The sequence below is a fragment of the Callithrix jacchus genome, chromosome 8 (genome assembly GCF_049354715.1).
Source record: "Callithrix jacchus isolate 240 chromosome 8, calJac240_pri, whole genome shotgun sequence".
In the NCBI taxonomy this organism is placed as follows: domain Eukaryota; kingdom Metazoa; phylum Chordata; class Mammalia; order Primates; family Cebidae; genus Callithrix; species Callithrix jacchus.
Genome location: NC_133509.1, coordinates 110,620,282 through 110,642,927, shown reverse-complemented (window position 1 = coordinate 110,642,927; position 22,646 = coordinate 110,620,282). Strand labels below are relative to the sequence as shown.

The following is a 22,646-nucleotide window of genomic DNA, read 5'->3' as shown; positions in this document are numbered from 1 at the left end:
GTGACATTCTCAGGTCTCCTTTCTTCTCAATTCGACTTTTCTCCTTCGGCAATCTCATGTATTCTCCTGGCCACAATTAATATGATGATAATCATGATATTCAAATCACATCTTTAGCCAAGTGTCTTCTGGACACCAAATCCGTAATTCAAACTTCCTTCTGGACATGTTCACTAGGATATTCCATAGGTATTCAGCACTCAACAAAACAGCCCTTGTTTTCTTTCCCCAAAACTATTTGGTTTGCTATTATTCTTCATCTTGGAGAATGGTATCCCCATCCACCAGACTCCAAACTAGAAACACTCCTCTACCACCTCCCAAATACAAGATATTACCAAATCTCTTATCTCTCTTTCTTTGTCTTCAATCTTTCTCTTTAGTTTCTCTCTCTCTCTTTTTTTTTAGATGGAGTTTCGCTCTTGTCTCCCAGGCTAGAGTGCAATGGCGAGATCTTGGCTCACTGCAACCTCCACCTCCAGGTTCAAGTGATTCTCCTGCCTCAGACTCGCAAGTGCCTGCAATTACAGACATGCGCCACCAGGCCTGGCTAATTTCATATTTTTAGTAGAGATGGAGTTTCTCCATGTTGGCCAGGCTGGTCTCAAACTCCTGACCTCAGGTGATCCACTCGGCTCAGCCTCCCAAAGTGCTGGGATTACAGGCGTGAGCTACCACGCCCAGTCAGTTTCTTTCTCTTTAATCTCTTTAATCTTCTCTATTCCCTTTTGTGGTATAATTTACATATGATTGAAATGGTTAGATCTACATGTACAACTTGACAAGTCTTGATAATTGGATACTCCCAAGTAACCCACATGCCCATCAGCCCACACAGAATGTTTCCATCACCTGCAAAAGGATCCATTGTGCTGTTTCCTGGTAAGTACTCTGCCCTTTCCCCCACTGCTGACAATTACTAGTCTTATTTCTTTCACCATAGATTAGTTTTGCTTATTCTAGAATTCCATATAAATGGAATCATATGGTATATACTCTTTTAGTCTGGTTTCTTTCATCTAGCATGTTTCTGAGATTCATCCATCTGTCACTGTTTTTTGTTTTCAGGCAGATTTATCAAAGCATAATTTACATACAATAAATTCACCCTTTTAAAGTGTACATTTTGTTGAGTTTTGACAAATATATGCAATTGTCCAACACCACCATAAAATATAGGACAATTTTAACAAATGCACTCCCTGTGCCCCTTCTCCAGTCACACTCCTACCCTTGGCAACCACTGATCTTATTTTTGTCTGCTTTCTGCCTTTTCCAGAAAGTCAAATAAATGAAATTAATGCAATATGTAGTTTCTTGAGACTGGCTTCACTTAGCATTGTGCTTCTGAGATTCATCAATGTTGTTACACATACCAATAATGAAGTTCATTCCTTTTTATAGCTGAGCAGCTTTCCATTATATGGACATACCACAACTTATTTATCCATTCAACAGTTGATAGACATTTGTTTCCAATTTTTGGCAATCATTAATAAAGCTGCCATAAACATTTATGTATAGGTATTCAAATAAACACGTGGTTTCGATCCTTCTGGGAAAATACCTATAAGTGGGACTGCTGGGTCACATAGTAAGTATATATTATCACTGCATACCTCTTACCACCTTAGTCATTTCCCTAGCACTTGCCTCTCCCAATTGCAGTCCATTCTTCAAGGCCATCGGAATTATACCTTTCTTAAAAAAACAAACTTAACAGTCATATAGAGATAAGCAATGAAGTGGCCCAAGATTTTAAGTCAGTCACTGCTAGTAATGTACCATATTCCCTTTATTGTAATTCTGTTATCCTAAGCTTTGGATCAAATTATGATAAAAGTTAAAGGAAAATAATAATAATCCTATTGCTCCCCTGCTCAAAAACCTCCAGTGGCTGTCTGTTAGATATGAGATGAATTTAAACTTGTCAATTCTTTATAATCTGGCCCTAATCCACCTCATTACCGTATCTCCTATTCCCCCATTCTATGCACATTATATCTAGTCATACTGCTTACCATTTCAAAAAATATCACATCCTGTCATGACACTGTATGTTGTATATTATATTCCCTCTATGAAAAATGGCTTTCTGTGGATCCCCTAGGCATAGGCCCTAATCCACCTCATTATCGTATCTCCTATTCCCCCATTCTATGCACACTATATCTAGTCATACTGCTTACCACTTCAAAAAATATCACATCCTGTCATGACACTGTATGTTGTATATTATATTCCCTCTATGAAAAATGGCTTTCTGTGGATCCCCTAGGCATAGCTAGTAACTCTTGTATATTCCAAGAGCACTTGAGTCACTTATACCACTTGTAATGTCATGTATCACTTCATGTCTGCTCCTATCACTTGAGGGCAGGGTCCACGTCTCATTCATTGTTGTATTCCAAGTAGCCTGCACCATAACTAGCATATAGAAAATAATTGAGAAATAATGAAAGAAGAAAAGAAAAGAAAAAACAGTTAAGTGAAAAACAATGCACTGTTTTTGGGAAAGACAAAATAATTTGTAGACACTTCCTACAAAACAACCCTGATGACAAGACTTGAAATATTTGTAATAAAGCCACCAATCATACAGAAAATAAGAGAGATTCTTAGAAAGAACTTTACATATTAAAGATATATTAAGGAAAAACCTGATAAAAGATAGTTTAGGAAGAGATAGGGATAAAAAGATTTTCTCAAGAAAATAATAATCCATCCAACGCCTAAGATTACTAAAAATGTCACATCACTAATTTTGGATCAATCCACTAACTCTCCCCAGAAATAAAGTCCCAGCTGAAGCTGTAGCCCCTGAGGCAATGGAAAGTGCTGACATTAGCCAGAACTCACTGTCCCTGAAATGTGATTGTATGCAGGAAATTCTTTTTACCTTGGCTTTGGATTCGAATTGAAAGCTAAAGAGGAAGGCTTTATATGGAGTCCAGAAGGAGAATTTTGGAAAAAAGCTGACCCACAAGAAAATGTCCTCAGCCAATTTGTTAACTAGTCCAATAAATCAATATGCTATCTGGTTACCAGATGTAAAGGTAGATTTAAAAGGAGTGTCTAGGACTAGGTATTCTTAACTACAGCAGAAAGGGTGCCCTTTTTCAGGCCTGATCTGCTAGAAAGGATGATATCATTTTTCCTGAGATCTAGTTACAGGAGAACAGAGGGAGAATCCAGGATATAGGGCATGCCAAAAGTGGCCGGACTCATAAGGACATGTCTTTATGTGGGTGGAGAAGGAGCCAGAGAGACCTGGCTCCCAAATTTGGCTTGGCCATTTATAAGCTGCATGACCTAGGAAAACTTATTTAACCTTTCTGAATCTTTTTTCCATGTCTATAAAACATGGATAATGCCAACGAAAATTGTTGAAGCCTAAAAAGAAATAACCAGTGAAACTAAATTAAGAAAATAACCGATGTTTGCTTGATAAACAGTAGATAATTCCCACATACATTTCTTTTGTAGTAAACTTCCTTTCCCATCTAAACAGGATCATATGATAAACCAGAAAAGGAGATTATCTCAAAAAGTGAAGGGACTGATGACTTTCATTATTTTTCTGTTGGCGGCCAAGTAGTTTACATTGTTGGAGAATGTACACTGCCTGCTTTCATTCCTCCAACAATTATTTATGGATACCCTCCCTATAAGAACCTCAGGTTATCCTGCAAAATGGCCAAGAATGATAGCAGTAGAAAACCAAACCAGATTTTGTTCAACAGAGAGGAGTACTGGACATGGTTGGTCCTGAGCAACACTGGGCTCTGATCAGAACAAGGCCAGGCTGATCAGTTCTACAAGTGGCCCCACAACTTGTCTCCATGATCCCAGGCCTGGGTCACCAGCCCATGACTTCAGCCATGCTCACACACAGATAAAACCACTGTCAGCAGCAACATATTTAAAGAACAGCTAACATCCTGTTGTTCTGGGCTGTTTTTCTTCGACTGGTCAAAAAGCTATTCTCACAGCCAGTTGTATCTCACAACGCCAATTTCCTAAGCATATTTAAAGGATTACTGTTTAAGTATATTATTTCACATGGTACCATGTTTTCACGATCTTGGAAGCCAGTAAAAATCAGATTGTAAAAAATCTGTCTTATTGAGGGAGGCAACAAAAATTCTACAAATTAAAAGTCTTATGATCAACATGATTGCCAAAACCCATCTTCTGAAGCCCCACTGATCCAAGCCCACTCATTTTGACCTGAGTTATTTAACTCACTAGCTCTAGAACTTGGGACAAGATTTCATTTCTCAGGGTTTCAATTTCTATATCTGAACTAATTTTTCTCTAAGGTACTTACCAGATGTACATATCTAGGAAAAAGCATTAAATGACAAAGTTTCAGGTAGTTTGCATAGGTTCCCAAGTCTACATTTAAACACTAATAGTGCAATGCAGGGATATGTATATATATCATCCTACACAAAATTTGGTTTGAGAGGAACAAACTTGGTATCAATACCTGCTGGAAAGCTAACCTATGACTTGCTCACAGCAGAAACTGAAGAAAAGTTAAATATATAAAAAAAAACAAATAGGATGGGATATTGAAAATAACTGGAAACACAGTTGAACATTACAGGTGGTAGAATAGGAAAGAAATCATATGATACAAACACTGAGATAGCAAGGGAATGCCCCTGGCAGAGATCCATAAGACAGAAGGACAGAAACAACCACCAAAAGAATATAGTGAACCCCACATCTAGTCTGTTGGTTTCCCCTAAAAGCACTAATGCTCTGTTTAAGCCAAAATCTTCTGGGAAGCTTTCAATTCCTGTTTACTCTAAAATGTGTGGGATGGGGGGAACTAGCTTATTCCTTGTAACCTAAACCCCAGGGGAAGTCAGGAGTCAGTGGGAGGCAGGGACTCACACAAATATACACACGTATACAAAATCATATCTGATGGGATGAGGTTAATGAAGCACACAAAATCCCAGGGCTGACAGGAAGTGGAATTAGAACCACAAAAGCCAAGAAGATAGTCAACAACTTAAAAAACTCCAGATGCACTCAGTTTATTAAAACTGAACCCAAGTAGGGAGGAAGAAAGGAGACCCATGGCTGATGAAATGTACTTAAGGGGTATTTCACTGAGTCAGAGAAAGTCACAGCTTCTTTCACGTCGGAACATTATATTACCATTAAGCTTGATAATGAAGCTCCCAAGCTTTCAAAAGGCAATCAAGTTATAAAACAAAAAAGAAAAGGAAACATTCAGAAATATTTTATAATTAACTATTTAGAACAAAGATTTTTACAGCAAGGGATATCAGAAATTTACCCTCATATAAGAGCCAAGTCAATGTAGAAAATAAACCTTTATTTATTATTTAAATCTAGTGAGATTTTGGAAGTTGGAGTTATGTTCCTAGTCCCAACCCCCCATCCCCATCCTCAAGCAGTCTGCAATAATTCTAAGAGTTCTAGGTCATTACCAAACCAGATCCATTGGGAAGTCTATTGTCAGGTCACCAAAAGGCAATTAAAGCAAGTACCAATTATTCATTCAGCAAACATTTCCTGAACATCCTCTAAGAGCAAAAGATGCTGACATGCAACTGGGCATGGTGGACACACCTGTAGTCCCAGCTACTCAGGAGGCTGAGGCAGGTGGATCCTTTGAGCCCAGGAGTTCAAGGCCAGACTGGGCAACATAGTGAGATCCTATTTAAATTAAAAAAAAAAAGTGCTGCCATGCACGGTACGGCCAAAACTGATGGAGACATTGTTACTGTCCTCAAGGAGCTTCCAGTCGGCTATAGGAGACAGACACACACGTGAATAACAGATAACATGCAGATACTATTGCAAAGTTACCAACAGAGTGCTGGGGGTATAGGGGCAGGGCAGGCTAATTCTGGGAACAGTAGAAAAAAAAAATCACTAAAGAATTGTATTTGACTTTGTCTTGACAGATGTCTGTAATCTGTTACATAAAGTAACATAAAAAAGGTATTTCAGACACAAGGTAAAACAGGTGCAGAGGCAGCTAGCAAGAAAAGGACCAGGTTTGGTGGCTCATGCCTGTAAGCTCAGTGTTTGGGGAGGCAAAGGCAGGAGGATCAGTTGAGACCATGAGTTCAAGGCTGCAGTGAGCTAAAAAATGATCGCATCATTGCACTCTAGCCTGGGCAACAAGGAGGCCCTGTCTCTAAAACAAAACAAAACAAAAGAATTTAAAAAGGGGATCAGAGAAATGTTGAAAGCTCTGGTTTGGCAGAAATAGGGTGAGATGGGAAGAAGGGACATATTTACTATTAAGAATTCAAAAAAATAAACGAGACTCTGGAAGAAGTATATGTATAAACAAAACATCATGATGTGATAGGAGAAGAGCAAGATCGAACAAGCACAGAACAGCATAATGCATAGTGAGATCATGTTTCTACAAAAAGGTTTTTGTAAAAAGTAGCCACACATGGTGGCACATGCTTATAGTCCCAACTACTCAGGAGGTTAAGGCAGGAGGATCACTTGGGCCCAGGAGATGGAGGCTGCAGTGAACTGTATCATGCCACTGTACTCCACCCTGGGCAACAGAGCAAGACCTTGTCTCAAAAAAAAAGAACAGCATGAGGGAGGAGGCAATGTGGAGCTAAACCTGAGAAAAGAAATGAAAGCATGCAAGGCAGAGACAGAAGGAGAGTTTTCGAACCAAACAGAACTCACATAACGGCCCAAAAGCACAGAGTGCTCAGAAGTATAGTATGGTACACTTGGATTATAAGGTATAAGAGGAGAAACTGAATTCTAGAAGAATTACCTTAGAAGCCTTTCAGGTCACATCAAGTTTCTATTATACAATTTAAGCCTAGGGAACCACTTAAGGATTTTAGAGGACATGATAAGATACGCATTTTTAAAAACACATTGCAACCTCTTCTTTTCCAATATAATTTTAGGCCCTGATTTATCTACCATCTTCTATTTAATCTCAACAATTCGCTTTGTTTAGTGCCCCTCAAATATAGGCTGTTATGATAATCTGTTAAAGAGATCAAGAATTATAATGTCTAGTTATAAAAATAAAAAATAATTTTTATTGAGTACAATGCAAAGGCCAGACATTGGGTCAGTGCTTTGCATGCATCATCTCATTTGATCTTCATGGTTTTCTCAGGAGGTAGACACTATCATTACTGCCATTTTATAGTTGAGGAAACAGGATTAGAGTAACTTGCTGAAAATCACAAAATTAGATAGGGATATACATGGTTACAAACTAAGGCTGTCAGGCTCTAAATCCCATGTCCTTTATTTCCCTGTTATCCCGCCTTCTAAGCAAGCCATGAGTCTCATATATCCTTACTACCTGTATTACTCCACACCACACTTTAATCATCCTCCCCATCAAAGACTCCAGTGTATTTTACTGCCTAACACTGCCAAAAGCCTACGTGACTTTAAAGATGTTCACACTGGCAATCACAAACGCGTTCATTTCCACATAGGAAGCAATGTCCACAGGCACCCTCAGTGCTAACCATCACAGCTAGCAGGTCAGTAGGTAACGTTTCTTGATCCAGTAGTTGTGAACTGAACTGCTTATTCCTTCTCTGTGAAGCCAGGGAGTTGGAGGTGGAGTAGAAGAAGAAGAGAAGAGGAAGAGAAAGAAAAGAAAGTGGAAGAGGATGGGGAGAACGAGAGGAGAGGGAGGAACCTACCAGTAAAAAAGATTCAAACAAAAAGGAGGAGTCATCAGAAAATGGGAGAAAGCACACACTGGTACCAGCCAGAGCTTCTTGGAACTGTTCCCAGTCTGGCTGCCAAGGAGCTCTGGAATATATTTGTTAGAGTTGGATTCCTGTACAGTCCATTGCAGACTTTTTTCTGACTAGATTCTGACAGAAAGACCAACACTTTCATTCCAATCCCTGCTTCCCACACAGAAAGCTAGTTACTCCTCAGGGGACTTCCGACCAAGCTCACTATTGGCCTCTTAGTAGGCTCTTCATATGCTACATGAGCTTAGAAAGAAACAAAGTCCATCATATACCCTTACTACTATAGAATCACTAAGCCTCTCTACCCCAGAATCCCATCCAACTTCCCAAGACACTCTTAAACATGTCAAGCTTCTTGAGTTTCCTTACCGAAACAACTGCTGCGATGAGGAACAAAGGTTTTACAGGCAGTAGCAATAGCTAGTTCAGCAGAGATTATAGTCTTAATGATCAGGTCTTCCACATGGGCCATCAATGCTGCAAAAAAAAAATTTTAATTTCAGACTCAATACCAAAATACATGGATTAGCAGGAACTGGATTCCAGATAACAATATAATTATAAAAGCATGTGTGCACATTCAAAAAAGCCTCTATATGGCAGACTTCTGAACGGGTGCGATGGAGGCAGGCATATCTGTAAACAGATCAGCACAGTCAAGAATGTAGATGCCAAGGGATACCCTCAGGTGGCCTCTCATGACAAATCACAGACATATAAGGGAAGAGGAGCCTCACTTCCCTTCTCACACTTCCCCTATGACCTTTTCGCTTGTGAACGGAGACAGTCTCTTTTGGCATGCAGTTTCCCATTCTGCTCAAGCCTCAGCAACTGTGTCCATTTTGATCTGAAGCCCTGTGCTCAAACAGTGCCCATTCTCCAAGGCAGCAACATGAATGAGAGAGATTAACTTAGAAAACTCAAAACTTGGGGCCAATATGAAGACAGGCAATTTGTTATATAAAAAGCTGACAGTATTTTAGTCAGCACTTCAACATTCAAGAAGGGTAAATTCACTAAGGATTAAAGGAGAAAGTTATGCCTTTCAGACCAGAAACATTAGAACAGGGATTTGGCGGGTAATGGAAAACCTGTTCCCCAGCTTATCAACTGCAGGAAAGAGTAACACCAAAGACAATTATCCCATCTCAGCAACACTGAAGTAAGAGAAAATGATTCCTGGCAAGAGACAATGATAAAGTTACCCAAAGAAGAGAAGTCAAGAAGGAAAAAGGCCCAGCACTCACCGGTTGTATCTCGGCCTTCTTGTTTCAGGTACCTAAGCATAGCACTCATACTCCATTTGTTTCCATAATCCTCCACTTCCGGATCATCACAACTAAAACAAATTAATGACTCAAAGTCACATATGTAACTAGGCTTGCTATAATAACAAGATTCTTTGCAAACAGTCTTCTTATCAAGATTTTTTAAAATTTATTTTGCTGACTTCCACGTACTTTTACTTGGTCCTTTTTGTCATGTATCCCTTCATACCCATTTCTTCAATGGAAATGAAAACACATAGTTTGCCTTTTTTCAAGAGGGTGGAGAAGAAGGCAGCAAATTCTTTCTTAACTAAACAATTATGCATCAAGAAAAGGTGAAAGCAATGTGTGAAGGAAGGTAAATAAATCTAAGAGTGGTTACAATAAATTAACAGAAATGTTTGGGGACAGAGACCTAACCTTTGAGGTGAATGTAACCTGAGTCCACAAAACAACCTCTGATGCCATTTTCAGAAAAGAACTGAGTTGGGATGGGTGAGTGAGCTAATCTAGTACAGCATGCTAATGAACTAACCCCACACAGACTTGCTTTGGCATCTGAAGAAGGCTCCCTCCTTTGTGGAATTAGATACAGCTTTTCTTGATATTTTTCGAGGTTTCACTGAAGGGAGAGTGCACTGGAGTGGCAGTAAAGAGTGAGGAGGTATACTACTGCTATGGCAGCAGAATGGCAATTGGCACAGCCTCCCATGAATGCTGGAAGAGCCCTGCAATCTGGAACCTGTGTTTTGCAGCTGTCCCCTCACTCCCTACCACCATCCCACTCTCTACCAGTTGTGCCTTTGCTCATCTTTCACAATGAAGGTATGATCTCTTTAATCAGTTCAAATGCTGCTCACAGGATATTCAATGAAACCTATACAGCTTCAGTAACTAGTAACAATTCTATCACTTCCAGATTCCTTTCTTTCTTTCCTTGGACCTGCTAGGAACCTATTTTTAGTTGGAGTAGAAAGTAACTGTTTGGGTCTCTTTTCTACTTTTCCACTTTCTGGCAAAATTATCGGGATGAAAGAAAACAGAGCAAAAAGAGTATTTCCACACAACTGGGCTGGTACTCCCTTCCAGTGAAACCTTTTCTGGGATGGCCTCATTTCTTTCTTTAATTTTTTCCTTTATTTTTTCTTGATTTTTAGTATTTATTTTAGAAAAATTCAGAAAATACATAATAGCACAGCGAAGAAGATAAAAATCACCCACTCACAATCCTACCCACTATAGTTAAGCTAAGTTAACACTTCAGGATTACTTCTGGTCTTTTTTTCCCTCCCCCTTAGCAAAAATAAGCAGCTTTACATATCTCATATATTCAAGCAAGAAATTAAGTTGCATGTGCTATCTTCTGGTAACCTGCTTTTTCCACCTACAAATATATAGTAGTGAACATTCTTATCGCTGATCTTGCATGTGCATCTTTTATTTCTTAAGGTTAAGTTCCTAGATATGGAACTGGAGGGGGGGAGGGGACAGGGTCAAAGGGTACAGACATTGTTAAGCTTTTGATAGGTTTGCCAAGTGCTGAAATGACCTCATTTCTTAAGTACTAAAACATTCCATAGGCCTATTAAATTCCCAACCCTAAGTCAAGTGAGGGAAGACAATGAGGAAGAAAAAGTTGTGAAGGCTTATTTTCACAGAGCAAGGTGACACTGTTAACTGGGGAGGCAATGGAGAAGCAGCAGAAGATATGCCTCAACACTATATGACTGACAGCTTTGCATAAATGTTAAATGGACATTAATGTAAAGTTATCCTCCAGTGCCACATGCTACCCTTCCACCTCTACAACACCCACATCTGAGACTGGCACCTCTGACATCTGGCTCAGATACAGCCAGTACCTGACGTAGTCTCCACTCTTCTTGTTCACACTGTAGTTTGTCAGATGCATGAACTGGTTCCGAATGTTCTTGGCTCCTTGATCATATCGCACAGTTGCAAACCTGATAGAAGGGTAACAGGTTAAATGCCAGGAACAGAGTTTCAAGGAAATACAGGCTGGAACAGAAGATCAATGAGATAATAATAAAGGAGGGTAACATCATTATCTAACAAATACTGAGTGTCTGCTAAGTACTAACTCCCCATGCTAAATGTTTTATAATGCCACACTTAATTCAATCCTTAAAGTAACCCTATTAAGTAGATAATATTGTCTCCAAGTTGAAAAATAGATGCAAAAACTAAATGTGACCTATTAAGTAACTTGTTCAAGATCACACCAACCCCAAAACCCATGCTTAATCACAAGATGCTGCTTCTCTTATATAGAACATTACACCAACAGGAAGAATGAAAATTAAAAATACAGCTATTTACAACCTGGGGAAATTGTGTGTAGGACACTGTGAAAGATGGGCATTCGCTGGTCAAGAAATAGTGCATGGTGTCTCATGCCTGTAATCTCAACACTTTGGGAAACTGAGGCAGGAAAACTGCTTGAGCCCAGGAGTTTGAGACTAGCCTAGGCAATACAGCAAGACCCTCTCTCTTCAAAAAATTAAAAAGTTAAGCAGGCATGGTGGTGTGTGCCTACAGTCCCAGCTACTTGGGAGGCTAAGGTAAGAAGATTATTTGAGCCTGGGAGACAGAAGCTGCAGTGAGCTGTGATCACACCACTACACTCCAGCCTGGGCAACAGAAACACCTACTGAGTGCCCACACAGTGCCTGGTACTATAGCATTCAAAGAAAAAAAAAAAACACTTAAGCAGAAAGAAAAAAGGACAGCACAGCTATATATAGGCTTAGAGCTCACATCCATAGAATAGAACTGATCCATAATGCTCATTTAAAAAGAATAATAATGACAGCATTAACAGCAGACAAAGCAAAACAGCAAAAATATGGGCACAGTGCAAGAGACTTAGTCCTGAATTTGGAATGAAGGTAAAAGAAAGAGGAATTAAACACGGGGCCCCCCGTAAACAGGGTAGCAATTTGATATCCTGGACCATTGTCAAAAGAAGACCAAAGTATAAAATATATGTGCCTCCGAAGGAAGTAACCAGGAAAAGAGAAAACTTTCCAGTGATGCTCAATATCAACAAAAGGACACTCAAGGCGAATGGTTATGGTAAATATCAACCCGTTCACATACCACTGTAACCATATCACCCTGCACTAGAGTGGTTTTCCCAAGAGGCAGATCCAAGTGTGTGAAAAAAAAAAGAAGGCCACAAGTTTATTTTCGTATGATTAACAAATTATTTACATATGCTTACTCAGACTATGAAGTCAACATGAATTTTTACCACATTAAAGGTCAGCATTTAAAAATTTTCCTCTTCTCTGTTTCTTCTCACCCACCCACTATCTCCACTCCCTAATTCACTGTACCAGAAATATATAAGAGCCAAAGAAAGAAAAGTGAAAAGAAGAAAAAAAAACCCAAACCCAAAAAACTGAAATAAACAAACATGGGGCTAGGAAAAAGGATGTGGACAAAGAGAAAATGATGACCGGGCTAAAAGACAATAGTTTGATGAGCGTTACATCTATGCTTGAGAAGGACCCCAGATTTCCTAGAAACTTCCAGTAGTTATCACTTAACTTCTAGCCATGTGACACCCCAGTGCCCTGGTGAGTAAACCCTTGCCTATGCATCGCAATCTTCCTCCGATAGATTGTCCAAGCAAGAGGAAGACAGTCATTCTCTGAATTCTTGTGAGTTACAAAGGGGGCCCATGCTGCCCCCACAGAGGCTACCTGCTTCAGCCAGACATTATCTCAAGGTGACATCCCTCCTGCCATCCTCTCCCTGCAAAGACTAATGAGTTAGAAGGCGGGGAAAAGCTTCTGCCTCAGAAAAAGAGGCTTTTTATCTCTTGTAGTTACTACAAGCACCTGATCTAACTCGGTCAACATGAAAGCCTGACAAAAGCCTGTGATGAGCTGGAATCTGGTGCCAACACATTTGTCATTCCTATACTCTTTTATTCAAGAGGGCTGTACATCTAAAAAAAAAAAAAGTCATGTTTCTTCTTCCTAATCTTCCTTTTCACTGGAGCATTTTATTCTGAACCCCAGCAAGGATAAGATTACTAATATCAAAGTGGGGAATTCTAAATTGAGTGTAAGAAGCAGAAGGAAGCAAAAATTAAAACAAAAAAGCTTCAAGGAAAAGATCCCCCGCTGGGTGAGAGTGCGCCACTCCATATCTCCCTTAGTCTAGGAGGGAACATACACTATGCAGAGAAAAGGTGTGTGTGCTCATCTTTCCTCCTACCCCAGTATGAGCATAGAGCTCACACTGAAATCCATATTAAATAAGCCATCAACATCATCTGATCACTATTTTTTATTGTCTAGACCAGAGGTCACACTAGTCTTGAATCTGACCTTCTGGTCAAGTTCTGATTAACCTACAAAAGCTTTTTTATTTTTTCTTTTAAACCTCAATTACCTGAACAACATATAAAAATCAGACCTTCCTTCTTGCAGCCCAGTGGTAGCCAGGGCCCACATGAGGAAGATGATGAGTAACGAAGAAGAACAAAAAAAGGAAGATGGTGAGTAGGACGGTAAGTCAGAAGCAGATGGAGGCTTTCCAAGCAGGGTGGCCACCTAATAGGGGTCTAAATAAATACAAAAAGGGCATCTGAGTGGGACAGTGGCCCAGTAGGGTCAGGAAACTGGCTACATACAAAGGAATTGAGCAAATAAATAAGTATGTTAAAGATATCAGGAGCCAGATTTCCTGCTATTGGAGAAGAGATTTTAAAATATGAAAAGTGAAAAACGAGAAGGAACTCTATAGTTTTGAACCAGAATTGTGGTTCAAACACAGAGACAGATATAGAAATACAGATGTACATGTGTGTATGTACATATATACATATATATAATTTCCTAAGTCTGTTCACTGCAGGATCTGAAGCAGAGATGCCCCAGAACAGTGAGCATATCTAGCACCCAGATACTGATTTCTAAATACTATACTCCATGAAAAAGCAACCAGTGTTCCTCGGAGAAATGGTTGGTTCCAGTGCCAGAATACAGAAAGAACAAGATGAGCCTGAAACGTCTTGTGCTCGAAGAATGATGAAGACACGTCAAAAGGACACAAAGCCAGCTTGAGAGATCTCCCATTGGCCAAATCTGGGACCATTTGCACATCAAAATAAATCATGATAGTAAAGAATTATAGCCCATTAAATACAATAGGAGTGCTTCAGTCTGTATTGGTATAAATAAATAGATGAATAAATAAATGAGAAGAGAAAGTTCTTACAGAAAAATGCCAAAACATAAAAAGTTATGATAGAATTAGAAAATCAACATTTGGCACTATTATAGCAATAATTCATTAAGGCAAGAAAAAGCAATAGATTTTTCTTAACAAGGAGAAATGAGATGAAGAATGAATTTTATATGATTTAAAGTATCTCCCTTTAAAATACTTATAATTACAAAGGGTAAGACAATATAAATATGTAGTGGAAGAATCTAATAGATACCACCTAAAACAAGCAAACACCACTAAATGACTAGCATGTGCCATCAGATATAATGCAATGAGAAGAATCAGTATCACTTTTTTGGTATTCTGGCCCCAAATGCATTACCTAGGTCTCTTCATGAGAAAACATCAGACAAGCCCAAATTGAGGGACAATCCACAAAATGATCGGCCTGTAATCTTCAAAAATGTTGAGGTCATGAAAGTCAAGGAAAGACCGAAGGAGACTAAAGAGGCCTGACAGCTAAACATAACATGATCCTTGATTGGATCCTTCTGTAATTAAAAAAAAAATTATTAGGACAATGGGCAGAATTGGAATGAGATCTCTAGAAAAAGAGTAAAAGGCAATTTTCAGACAATTCTTACAGCTCTTAAACTCTGTAAGTTCAAAATGGTTTCAAAATAAAAAGTCTAAAAAAAGCAGTTTGTTTCGCAGTAAAAATCTACATGTTCAAGCCTCACTTAACAAACCAGATCTGGCAATACCAGTATCCATCACTGGCACTACATAGGAAATGCCTTTAGATGGACATGTACTCTCTATTCTCGTTTCTACTCTTGCTTCGGTGAAGGTACTTGTGAGAATTTATGTTTGTGACCTTTGATTTAGACCACCAAGTATTATCAAATTTCATCTTCTTTAGGTCTGATGTTTCAATGCAATTTCTCTATTAACAACCTAAAGGGGACATTTTTTTACTAGGTATCCCAGGACCAAGTTTGCACATACAACCATTTGTCACTTAACACTGGGGATATGTTCTGAGAAATGCATTTTGATAGGCCAATTTCATCGTTGTGTAAACATCATAGAGTGCATGACACAGACCTGGATGGTATAGCCCACTACATACCTAGGATACATAGTATAGCCTCTTGCTCCTAGGCTACAAACCGGTACAGCATTGTACTATACTGAATACTGTAGGCAACTGAAACACAATGGTAAGTATCTGTGTATCTAAAAATAGAAAAAGTAATACATTGTGTTATGATGTTACAATGTCACTAGGCGACAAAATTTTTCAGCTCCATTACAATCTTATGGGACTACCATAGTATATGTGGTCCTTCTTTGACCCACTGCTAATGCTGCACACGACTACTTGACTGCACTTATCCTAATGTAAGGCCAAAATTTACATGATTGAAACTTGAATCTCCCTCTTAATGAGATCAAGATTTAGGAAAGTTCTCAGGACAGACCTTTCAGGCCTTGACCTTCAAGCTAAGAAAAGGTGGAAGAGTTCTTTCTTTCTTTGCTAAATTTGAAACCCTAGGTACTATTTTTTTTTTGAGACAAAGTCTCACTTTGTTGCCAGGCTGGAGTGCGGTGGCAATCTCGGCTCACTACAATCTCCGCCTCCCAAGTTCAAGTGATTCTCCTGCCTCAGCCTCCCAAGTAGCTAGGATTACAGGCATGTACCACCATGCCCAGTTAATTTTTGTATTTGTAGTAGAGACGGGGTTTCACTGTGTTGGTCAGGATGGTCCTGATCTCTTGATGGGTCCACCTGCCTCAGCCTCCCAAAGTGCTAGGATTACAGGCGTGAGCCACTGTGCCCAGCCAACCCTAGGTACTATTTCACAGCCTAGATTAATGAATATAGAACTATTTGACGCTGCCCCTCCACCTTTTTAAACACACTGAAAACAAATACGAATTGTCTATATTGACAGTATATTTTGACAATAAATTTTTTTTTTTGAGACGGAGTTTCGCTCTTGTTACCCAGGCTGGAGTGCAATGGCGCGATCTCGGCTCACCGCAACCTCCGCCTCCTGGGTTCAGGCAATTCTCCTGCCTCAGCCTCCTGAGTAGCTGGGATTACAGGCACTCGCCACCATGCCCAGCTAATTTTTGTATTTTTAGTAGAGACGGGGTTTCACCATGTTGACCAGGATGGTCTCGATATCTTGACCTGGTGATCCACTGCCTCGGCCTCCCAAAGTGCTGGGATTACAGGCTTGAGCCACCGCGCCTGGCCGACAATAAATTTTTAAATCATAAGTTATATTTCCTTTTTGCTTTCTAATGTTTCTCACTGAGAATCAAGACAATGGCAATAATTTGTCTAAAAGTCTGAATGTCTGTGTGAAGAAAAGATTTCGATGTTGAGCATATGGTAGGGATTTGGTAAACATAAACTGAAACTGCACTGGAATTGCTTGCTCCAAGATCTTTATCAGTATGGAACCAAAACAAGAAGGAAAGCACAGAGAGTTAGTGGGATCTTTTAAACTCTCTTCCCCTATTCAAAAACTAATTTGTTCTTCTAAGAATATGACCCCACATACTCATTTTTTTTTCTGTCCCATTGGCTTCTTAAAAACTTTTTTTTTGATACCATGTCTTCTTATGGTCATAGTCATAGGCAGTTTAGATGTAGAAGTTTAATACCCTCTTTGGTAGTTATATTTTCTGACAAATATTCACTACAAATGTACAAAGAAAAGAGAAGACCAGCCCCAAGGAGACCCTCACTGTGGCACATTAGTTATCCTTCAACAGGTGTAGGAACTTTGAGCCAGAGAAGACTGGATGACGAAGAGACAGCACCTCAGGCAGCCTTGCCAGGAGCCAGTGGGTTTCATCCTGGCCTGACCCAGAAAAATCTTATGGAAGAGAACAAGAGGCCCAAGAGCTCTCTGATCTGCTGTCAACCAGCTGCAACCGGGAGACTGCCAAAGCGCTGCAGTGACTAGGCAGCGCCCTACAGAGCCGTCTGGGAGGGGATTACCAGCCTGATCCCTTGTCTTTAGAGCCAGAAATGACTCAAACTTCACAAACAGCAAGGGCCTGCCAGGGAGGGTGACAATGAGCACTGGAAAGGGTTTTCTTTCCCTTGTTGGTGTCTCTTCCCCCTACTTGCTGCTGTGGCAGATTCTGGACAGTGTGCAGCCTGTGAGGTAATCTGAATTCCCTGGCAACCAGCAAGTACCTGAATTCTTTCAAAACCACAGGAATCCAGCAGAGAAAAGGTAAATATCCCTGCGGAGCCAGTGTTAATTAGCAAGAAAGGCTACTGAAGAAGGAACTGGGGGCGGGGAGAAAGAGAAAGGCAGTACAAATGCTTTGGGGTCTTTTCTGAGTTTCCACTGAATAATATGGCTGAGGCAGAAAAAAAGCTGTTCCAACTGGGACCTTCCCAGAGTCCTCTCCTCCCGCCTCTTCTGCATGGGTGGAACTCAGCTCCCTGGATGGGTACTCACATCTCCCCCACCCCCGCCCCGTCACAAGTTGCTAGAGCTGCCTATCTTTGGGTCTCTGGCAACATATTTGGTGTTCAACTCCATTTTGTTCTAATTTTTTTGAACTTTTAATTTTTTCCTGTTTCAGTAAAAATCTGGCTATTAGCTTCATCTCAGAAAGGGCTCTGTCAAATCATCTAAACCCAATACTGGATCCACCTAAAGCTATAAAATCCAGGACAAAATCTTTTTGGATTCCACCTCTGACAGGAAAAAGAATCTACACCATTTTGGAGCACCCCTCTGTGGAAACAGAGTGTCCCCTGGTGGCGCAAAACAGCAACACGCAAGTAAAATTCAAAAGTACAGGGGACCTCTGAGGGCTACTGTGAGAATCACAAAAAGCTGCACCCAAATACCAGGGGGACAATTTTAACACATCTTCAATATTTTACCCACACATAAGAAAACAGAATTCTCCCACATCTTATGTTAATAAAGCAGTAAGGACAACTGAAAACACTAATCTATAAAGAAACTAGGGTTTTCACAAATTCTTGATTCACAAAACTGTCTTGTGTAATGAATTTCATCTTTCTGTCACCTGGCATTAATTTGAGGTCCAAAACAAAAACGATGGGGTATAAGAGAATTCATTCTAAGAAGAAAATGAATTGTCTTTGCCTCCTGTTCTATCTCTTTAGGAAAGATTATGGTTTTTCTTGTTGAGCCTCAACGTAACCCAGTGATCTCATCCCAAACTGAATGTCTTCAGTTATGTCTACATAAAATACATGTGGCCCAAGATTAATAAAAGCTGCAGATCTGGAGATGCTGCAGACTGTCGACACAGTCGAACAGACTCTGAGGATTACAACGAAGCAAGTGAATGCCAAGATACATAATGAGCGATGACACAAGAACTGAGGCCGCCAGGCACTGTGGCTCACACCTGTAATCCCAGCACTTTGGGAGGCCAAGGCGGGCGGATCACGAGGTCAAGACATTGAGACCACCCTGGCCAACATGGTGAAACCCCATCTCTACTTAAAATACAAAAATTAGCTGGGCATGGTGGCACACACCTGTAGTCCCAGCTACTTGGGAGATCAAGGCAGGAGAATCCCTTGAACCAGGAGGCAGAGGTTGCAGTGAGCTGAGATGGCACCACTGTACTCCAGCCTGGTGACAGAGTTTTTTCTGTGTCAAAAAAACTTAGGCACATTGAAATTACTGTATAGAACAATGTGCCTTCGCAGGACTCCAGCAAACAGTGCATCATACTGCCATGCGTCATGCTTTTGTAAAGCTTCGATAAAGCATTTATATTCATTTATACTTTCAGGTAAACCTAACCAAAGCCCTGAAAATTCATGTTGTTTTCTGGTTCCACTTGGTCTGAGTTTTTGCAAAGCTGTTTTTCTAATTATTCTGAGAAAAAGCATCCATTGACTAACATATATATAAATGTTTTGTTTCTGCTGGAAGCAAAAGAAGAGGGTTATACTTAATTCCGTAGATTCTGACTTCCAACACACAACCAGTAGCCAAAGCACTTGAATATTTGTAGTAAATTCTATAATAAACCTTGGTATTGTTGTTCTCATGTTGTGCTCTGAACCAGAATGATCTTAAAATTATGCCAAATTTTACCCACAGAGAGGGCTGTTATTATTGTAGGTGAAAATATCTTTGGAATATTAAGCAAAACTGGTATAATATCCTTGAGAAACAGTGAAGCACAACCTTGATCTATTTTCTCTATTCCCAAAGTCCAATTTTTGGCAGAACATAATCAGTTTCTTATAACTTGACATAGGAGAGAAGTTATGGTGAGGATGAGCAGAGGAAGGAGAATTATAAAACTTATAAAAGAGAGAGAAAGCTCAGAAGTCTCACATTATAAAGCTGAAACTCCTCAGCATCTTGCATATCTGAGAAGTTAGGAGTGTATTTTACCTTCACTTTGTTCAAATAATATAAGGAATAGACAGTTATTTTTTTTCATGAGATGGGGTCTCACAATGTTGACCAAGCTGGTCTTGAACTCCTGGCCTCAAGCAATCCTCCCATCTCAGCCTCCCAAAGTGCTAGGATTATAGGTGGGAGCCACCATGCCCGGCCGGGAATAGACTTTTATACCTAATTTTGTATAGTGATACTTCAAAGCATGAGAGCACATGTGTCTATAAACATTATAGACAATTTCTTTCCTATAAAAACCTAATTATAGCTAGTAGTCACTTCATGTTCAGACACCTGGTTCAGCCCTTTATCTAATAACTGAGAGATGTTTCAGTTCTTCCCTTTCTCAATTTTCAAGGAACAGAGAGAGGCCAGATCTAGGGAGTTTTGGTAGTCTTCAATGTTCCCAGGGCTCAAACTCAAAATCTTGGTTAAGAATATGACAGGACTTGTAAATGCTGTCACTGCCACCTAGAGGTGAATGGAACACAGAGCTCCACTGGCTAGAAGGTTTGGTTAGTCCGAAGCTTTTGTATCTCACTGATTTCAAGTCATGGGATACATCTGAAAAAAACTAAGTCTCTAAAATCATTAAAAGACCATTCTAAAATAATAGTTGTCAGAGTACAACAATATTTGTCAAAGCACCTGTACATAAATAGGTAGCCATCTTTTATCCATGGTATTTCCCATCTTCCAATTGCATTTTCTAAAACACAGAAACATACACAGACCATGCTTTTTTAGCTTGCTGTGACCACTCACAGATGCAAACCACCTCCTAAACTGCTATGCTCTATAACAAGCTTGTCCAACGTGAGGCCCGCAGGCTGCATGCAGCCCAGGATGGCTCTGAATGTGGCCCACAAATTTGTAACCTTTCTTAAAATATTACGAGTGTTTTGCAACTTCTTTTAAGCTCATCAGCTATTCTTAGTATCAGTGTATTTTATGTGTGGCCCAAGACAATTCTTCTTCCAATGTGGCCCAGGGAAGCCAAAAGATTGAACATCTCTGCTTCATATCAAAGGCACTACGCATAAAAAGAACTTCAGGGCAAACTGGTTGGTTGATACAAAAATTCAGCTTTGTTGGGGGAAAGTACACAGCTTAGTAGTTACATACTTATTTTAAAAAATTTAAAGAGTTTATGAAAACAATTACCTGTAAAATTCTGTGGCTATGGGAAACAAAACTTAAAAATATTACAACTTGAACTTAATCTCCTAAGTCGCATTACCTTAAAATTTAGAAAGCACCTCAACAAAAAGAGAACAATGTATGTACAACCACTGTACAGTAACTCGGATATTAAGGAAAAAAAAACAATAACTTCTAAATGGACATGAAATAGTCTGACTCCTGAGCTCTGGACTCAGATCCATGAGTTCAAATCCCCATTCCACTTCTCTCACCTCTAAATCTTTTCCTCAACTGCAAAAATGCATCAACTAAAAGGCTGTTATGAGGATGAAAATAAATTCCTGGCATATAAATACGACATGATCCTGGTTCACTACTGGGAAGATGTTTATGCACCTTACGTGTGGACATGCATTGAGGCTATAGACAAATAAGGCCAATTTCTGAAGTTCTTTTTATGCATAGAGGCTGTGATGTTATAGAGCACAGCAGATGAGGAGGTGGTATGCATCTGTAAGCAATAATGACAAGTGAAAATAGTATGATCTTATTTAATAAACTTGTTAACGGGTCCACTTTTAATACACCCACCCAACCCTTCTGCACCAAAACAGTTTCTTACCTAGCCAATCCTTCTTCATAGAGATAGATGACAAGAGGATCATAGGAAGTCACAAGCACGTAGAGGCGCACATCAAACTTGAAATCTAAAAAAAAACAATTTGTATTTACAAAAAAACCTAAGATAATTTGTTTCCTGTTACAGAATAAACAACGAAACCAAGAATCATGAAAGATAGAACATTCTTCCTCTCCACATGAAACATATACTGCCCACATACCTTGCCTTTTGATGATAACTAATTATATAAATGTACCATATACATAGTACGTTATGTATACAGTACCTAATAAAAACAGTATAATGTATATATACATTAATATAACTGTAATATATGTCTATGTGTGTTTGTTATTTTCATACATATTAATTACTGCGCAATTGTCATACATATATTAATTACCATATAACCTATAAAACACTTTCTCTTATATGATCTCATTTCACCTTTAAATAAATCCCGTGAGATAGGTAAGGAACCGGCTGCCTTTCTGGAGCCACATGTGTCAAGAATTTCACAACAGTATAATAAAGACTTATTAGAGAAGGTTATGAAAAGCTTAAAAAGTTTAGCAAAGAACTGGCCCAATTTAGTCAAGGGCCTAATCACAACTCACCATCTATGAGCAGGGGGTTGTTAATGTAACGGGAGACCAGAATGTTCTCTTCCAGGGAAATCTGGTTTGGCTATTGAGTAAAGAGAAAGAATGAAAGAGTAGAAATGCACAAGAACCCTAATTTACAATAAGGGAGCAAAGTGCTTAACCTTTCAAGAAATGATAATGTGGAAAACTAAAATTCTGGTTAAAGTTTCCTCCAAGGTACCCACATATTCAGGTTGGCCATATAACATCACTTCTATAACATTACAGGCATCCAATTACAATGCAGAAAAAATAAATTTACCCAGCACCTCTCACATAATAAACACAGCCTAAATAGCTTTAAAGATGTGTATACATTATATTAAATAGTTACATGCCAAGAAAATAAGAGCCACCTTAAAAATCAATAAAAACTTGCTTTCTCCCCAATGTAAAGTATAATGGAAATTTTAAAATACTACTACTATTCTTAAATCAAGGTTTTTATTAAGATGTTTAAAGAATTTACAGATCCACAATGGATCCTAGCATTTTCTCTGTAAAATGAGATAGGTGTTTGATTCGCTTAAGGAAATTTGCTAAGCAAGCGTATACATGGAGTGAATAAG

General features: G+C 39.3%; 1 protein-coding gene and 1 long non-coding RNA gene across 51 annotated transcripts in view; one reads left to right on the top strand and one right to left on the bottom strand.

Annotated features, from left to right (window-relative positions):
- The window catches only part of TTLL5 (tubulin tyrosine ligase like 5), a 293,499-nt gene that overhangs the window by 231,764 nt on the left and 39,089 nt on the right, over positions 1-22,646 (bottom strand). For all 50 annotated transcript variants that reach the window (XR_013521423.1, XR_013521412.1, XR_013521413.1 and 47 more), the window contains 5 exons: positions 22,051-22,120; positions 21,434-21,518; positions 10,891-10,992; positions 9,008-9,099; positions 8,130-8,237 (listed from right to left, as the gene is read on the bottom strand). Coding sequence is in view for 36 of the 50 variants with exons in the window: in XM_078335474.1 (XP_078191600.1) it covers positions 8,130-8,237; positions 9,008-9,099; positions 10,891-10,992; positions 21,434-21,518; positions 22,051-22,120 (457 nt within the window). In the remaining 14 variants the exon portion in view is untranslated. The remainder of the gene's footprint in view (positions 1-8,129; positions 8,238-9,007; positions 9,100-10,890; positions 10,993-21,433; positions 21,519-22,050; positions 22,121-22,646) is intronic.
- On the top strand, positions 17,279-19,309 carry LOC144577447 (uncharacterized). The gene is made up of 2 exons (XR_013521425.1): positions 17,279-17,493; positions 17,852-19,309. It is a non-coding gene; the product is annotated as an uncharacterized LOC144577447 (long non-coding RNA).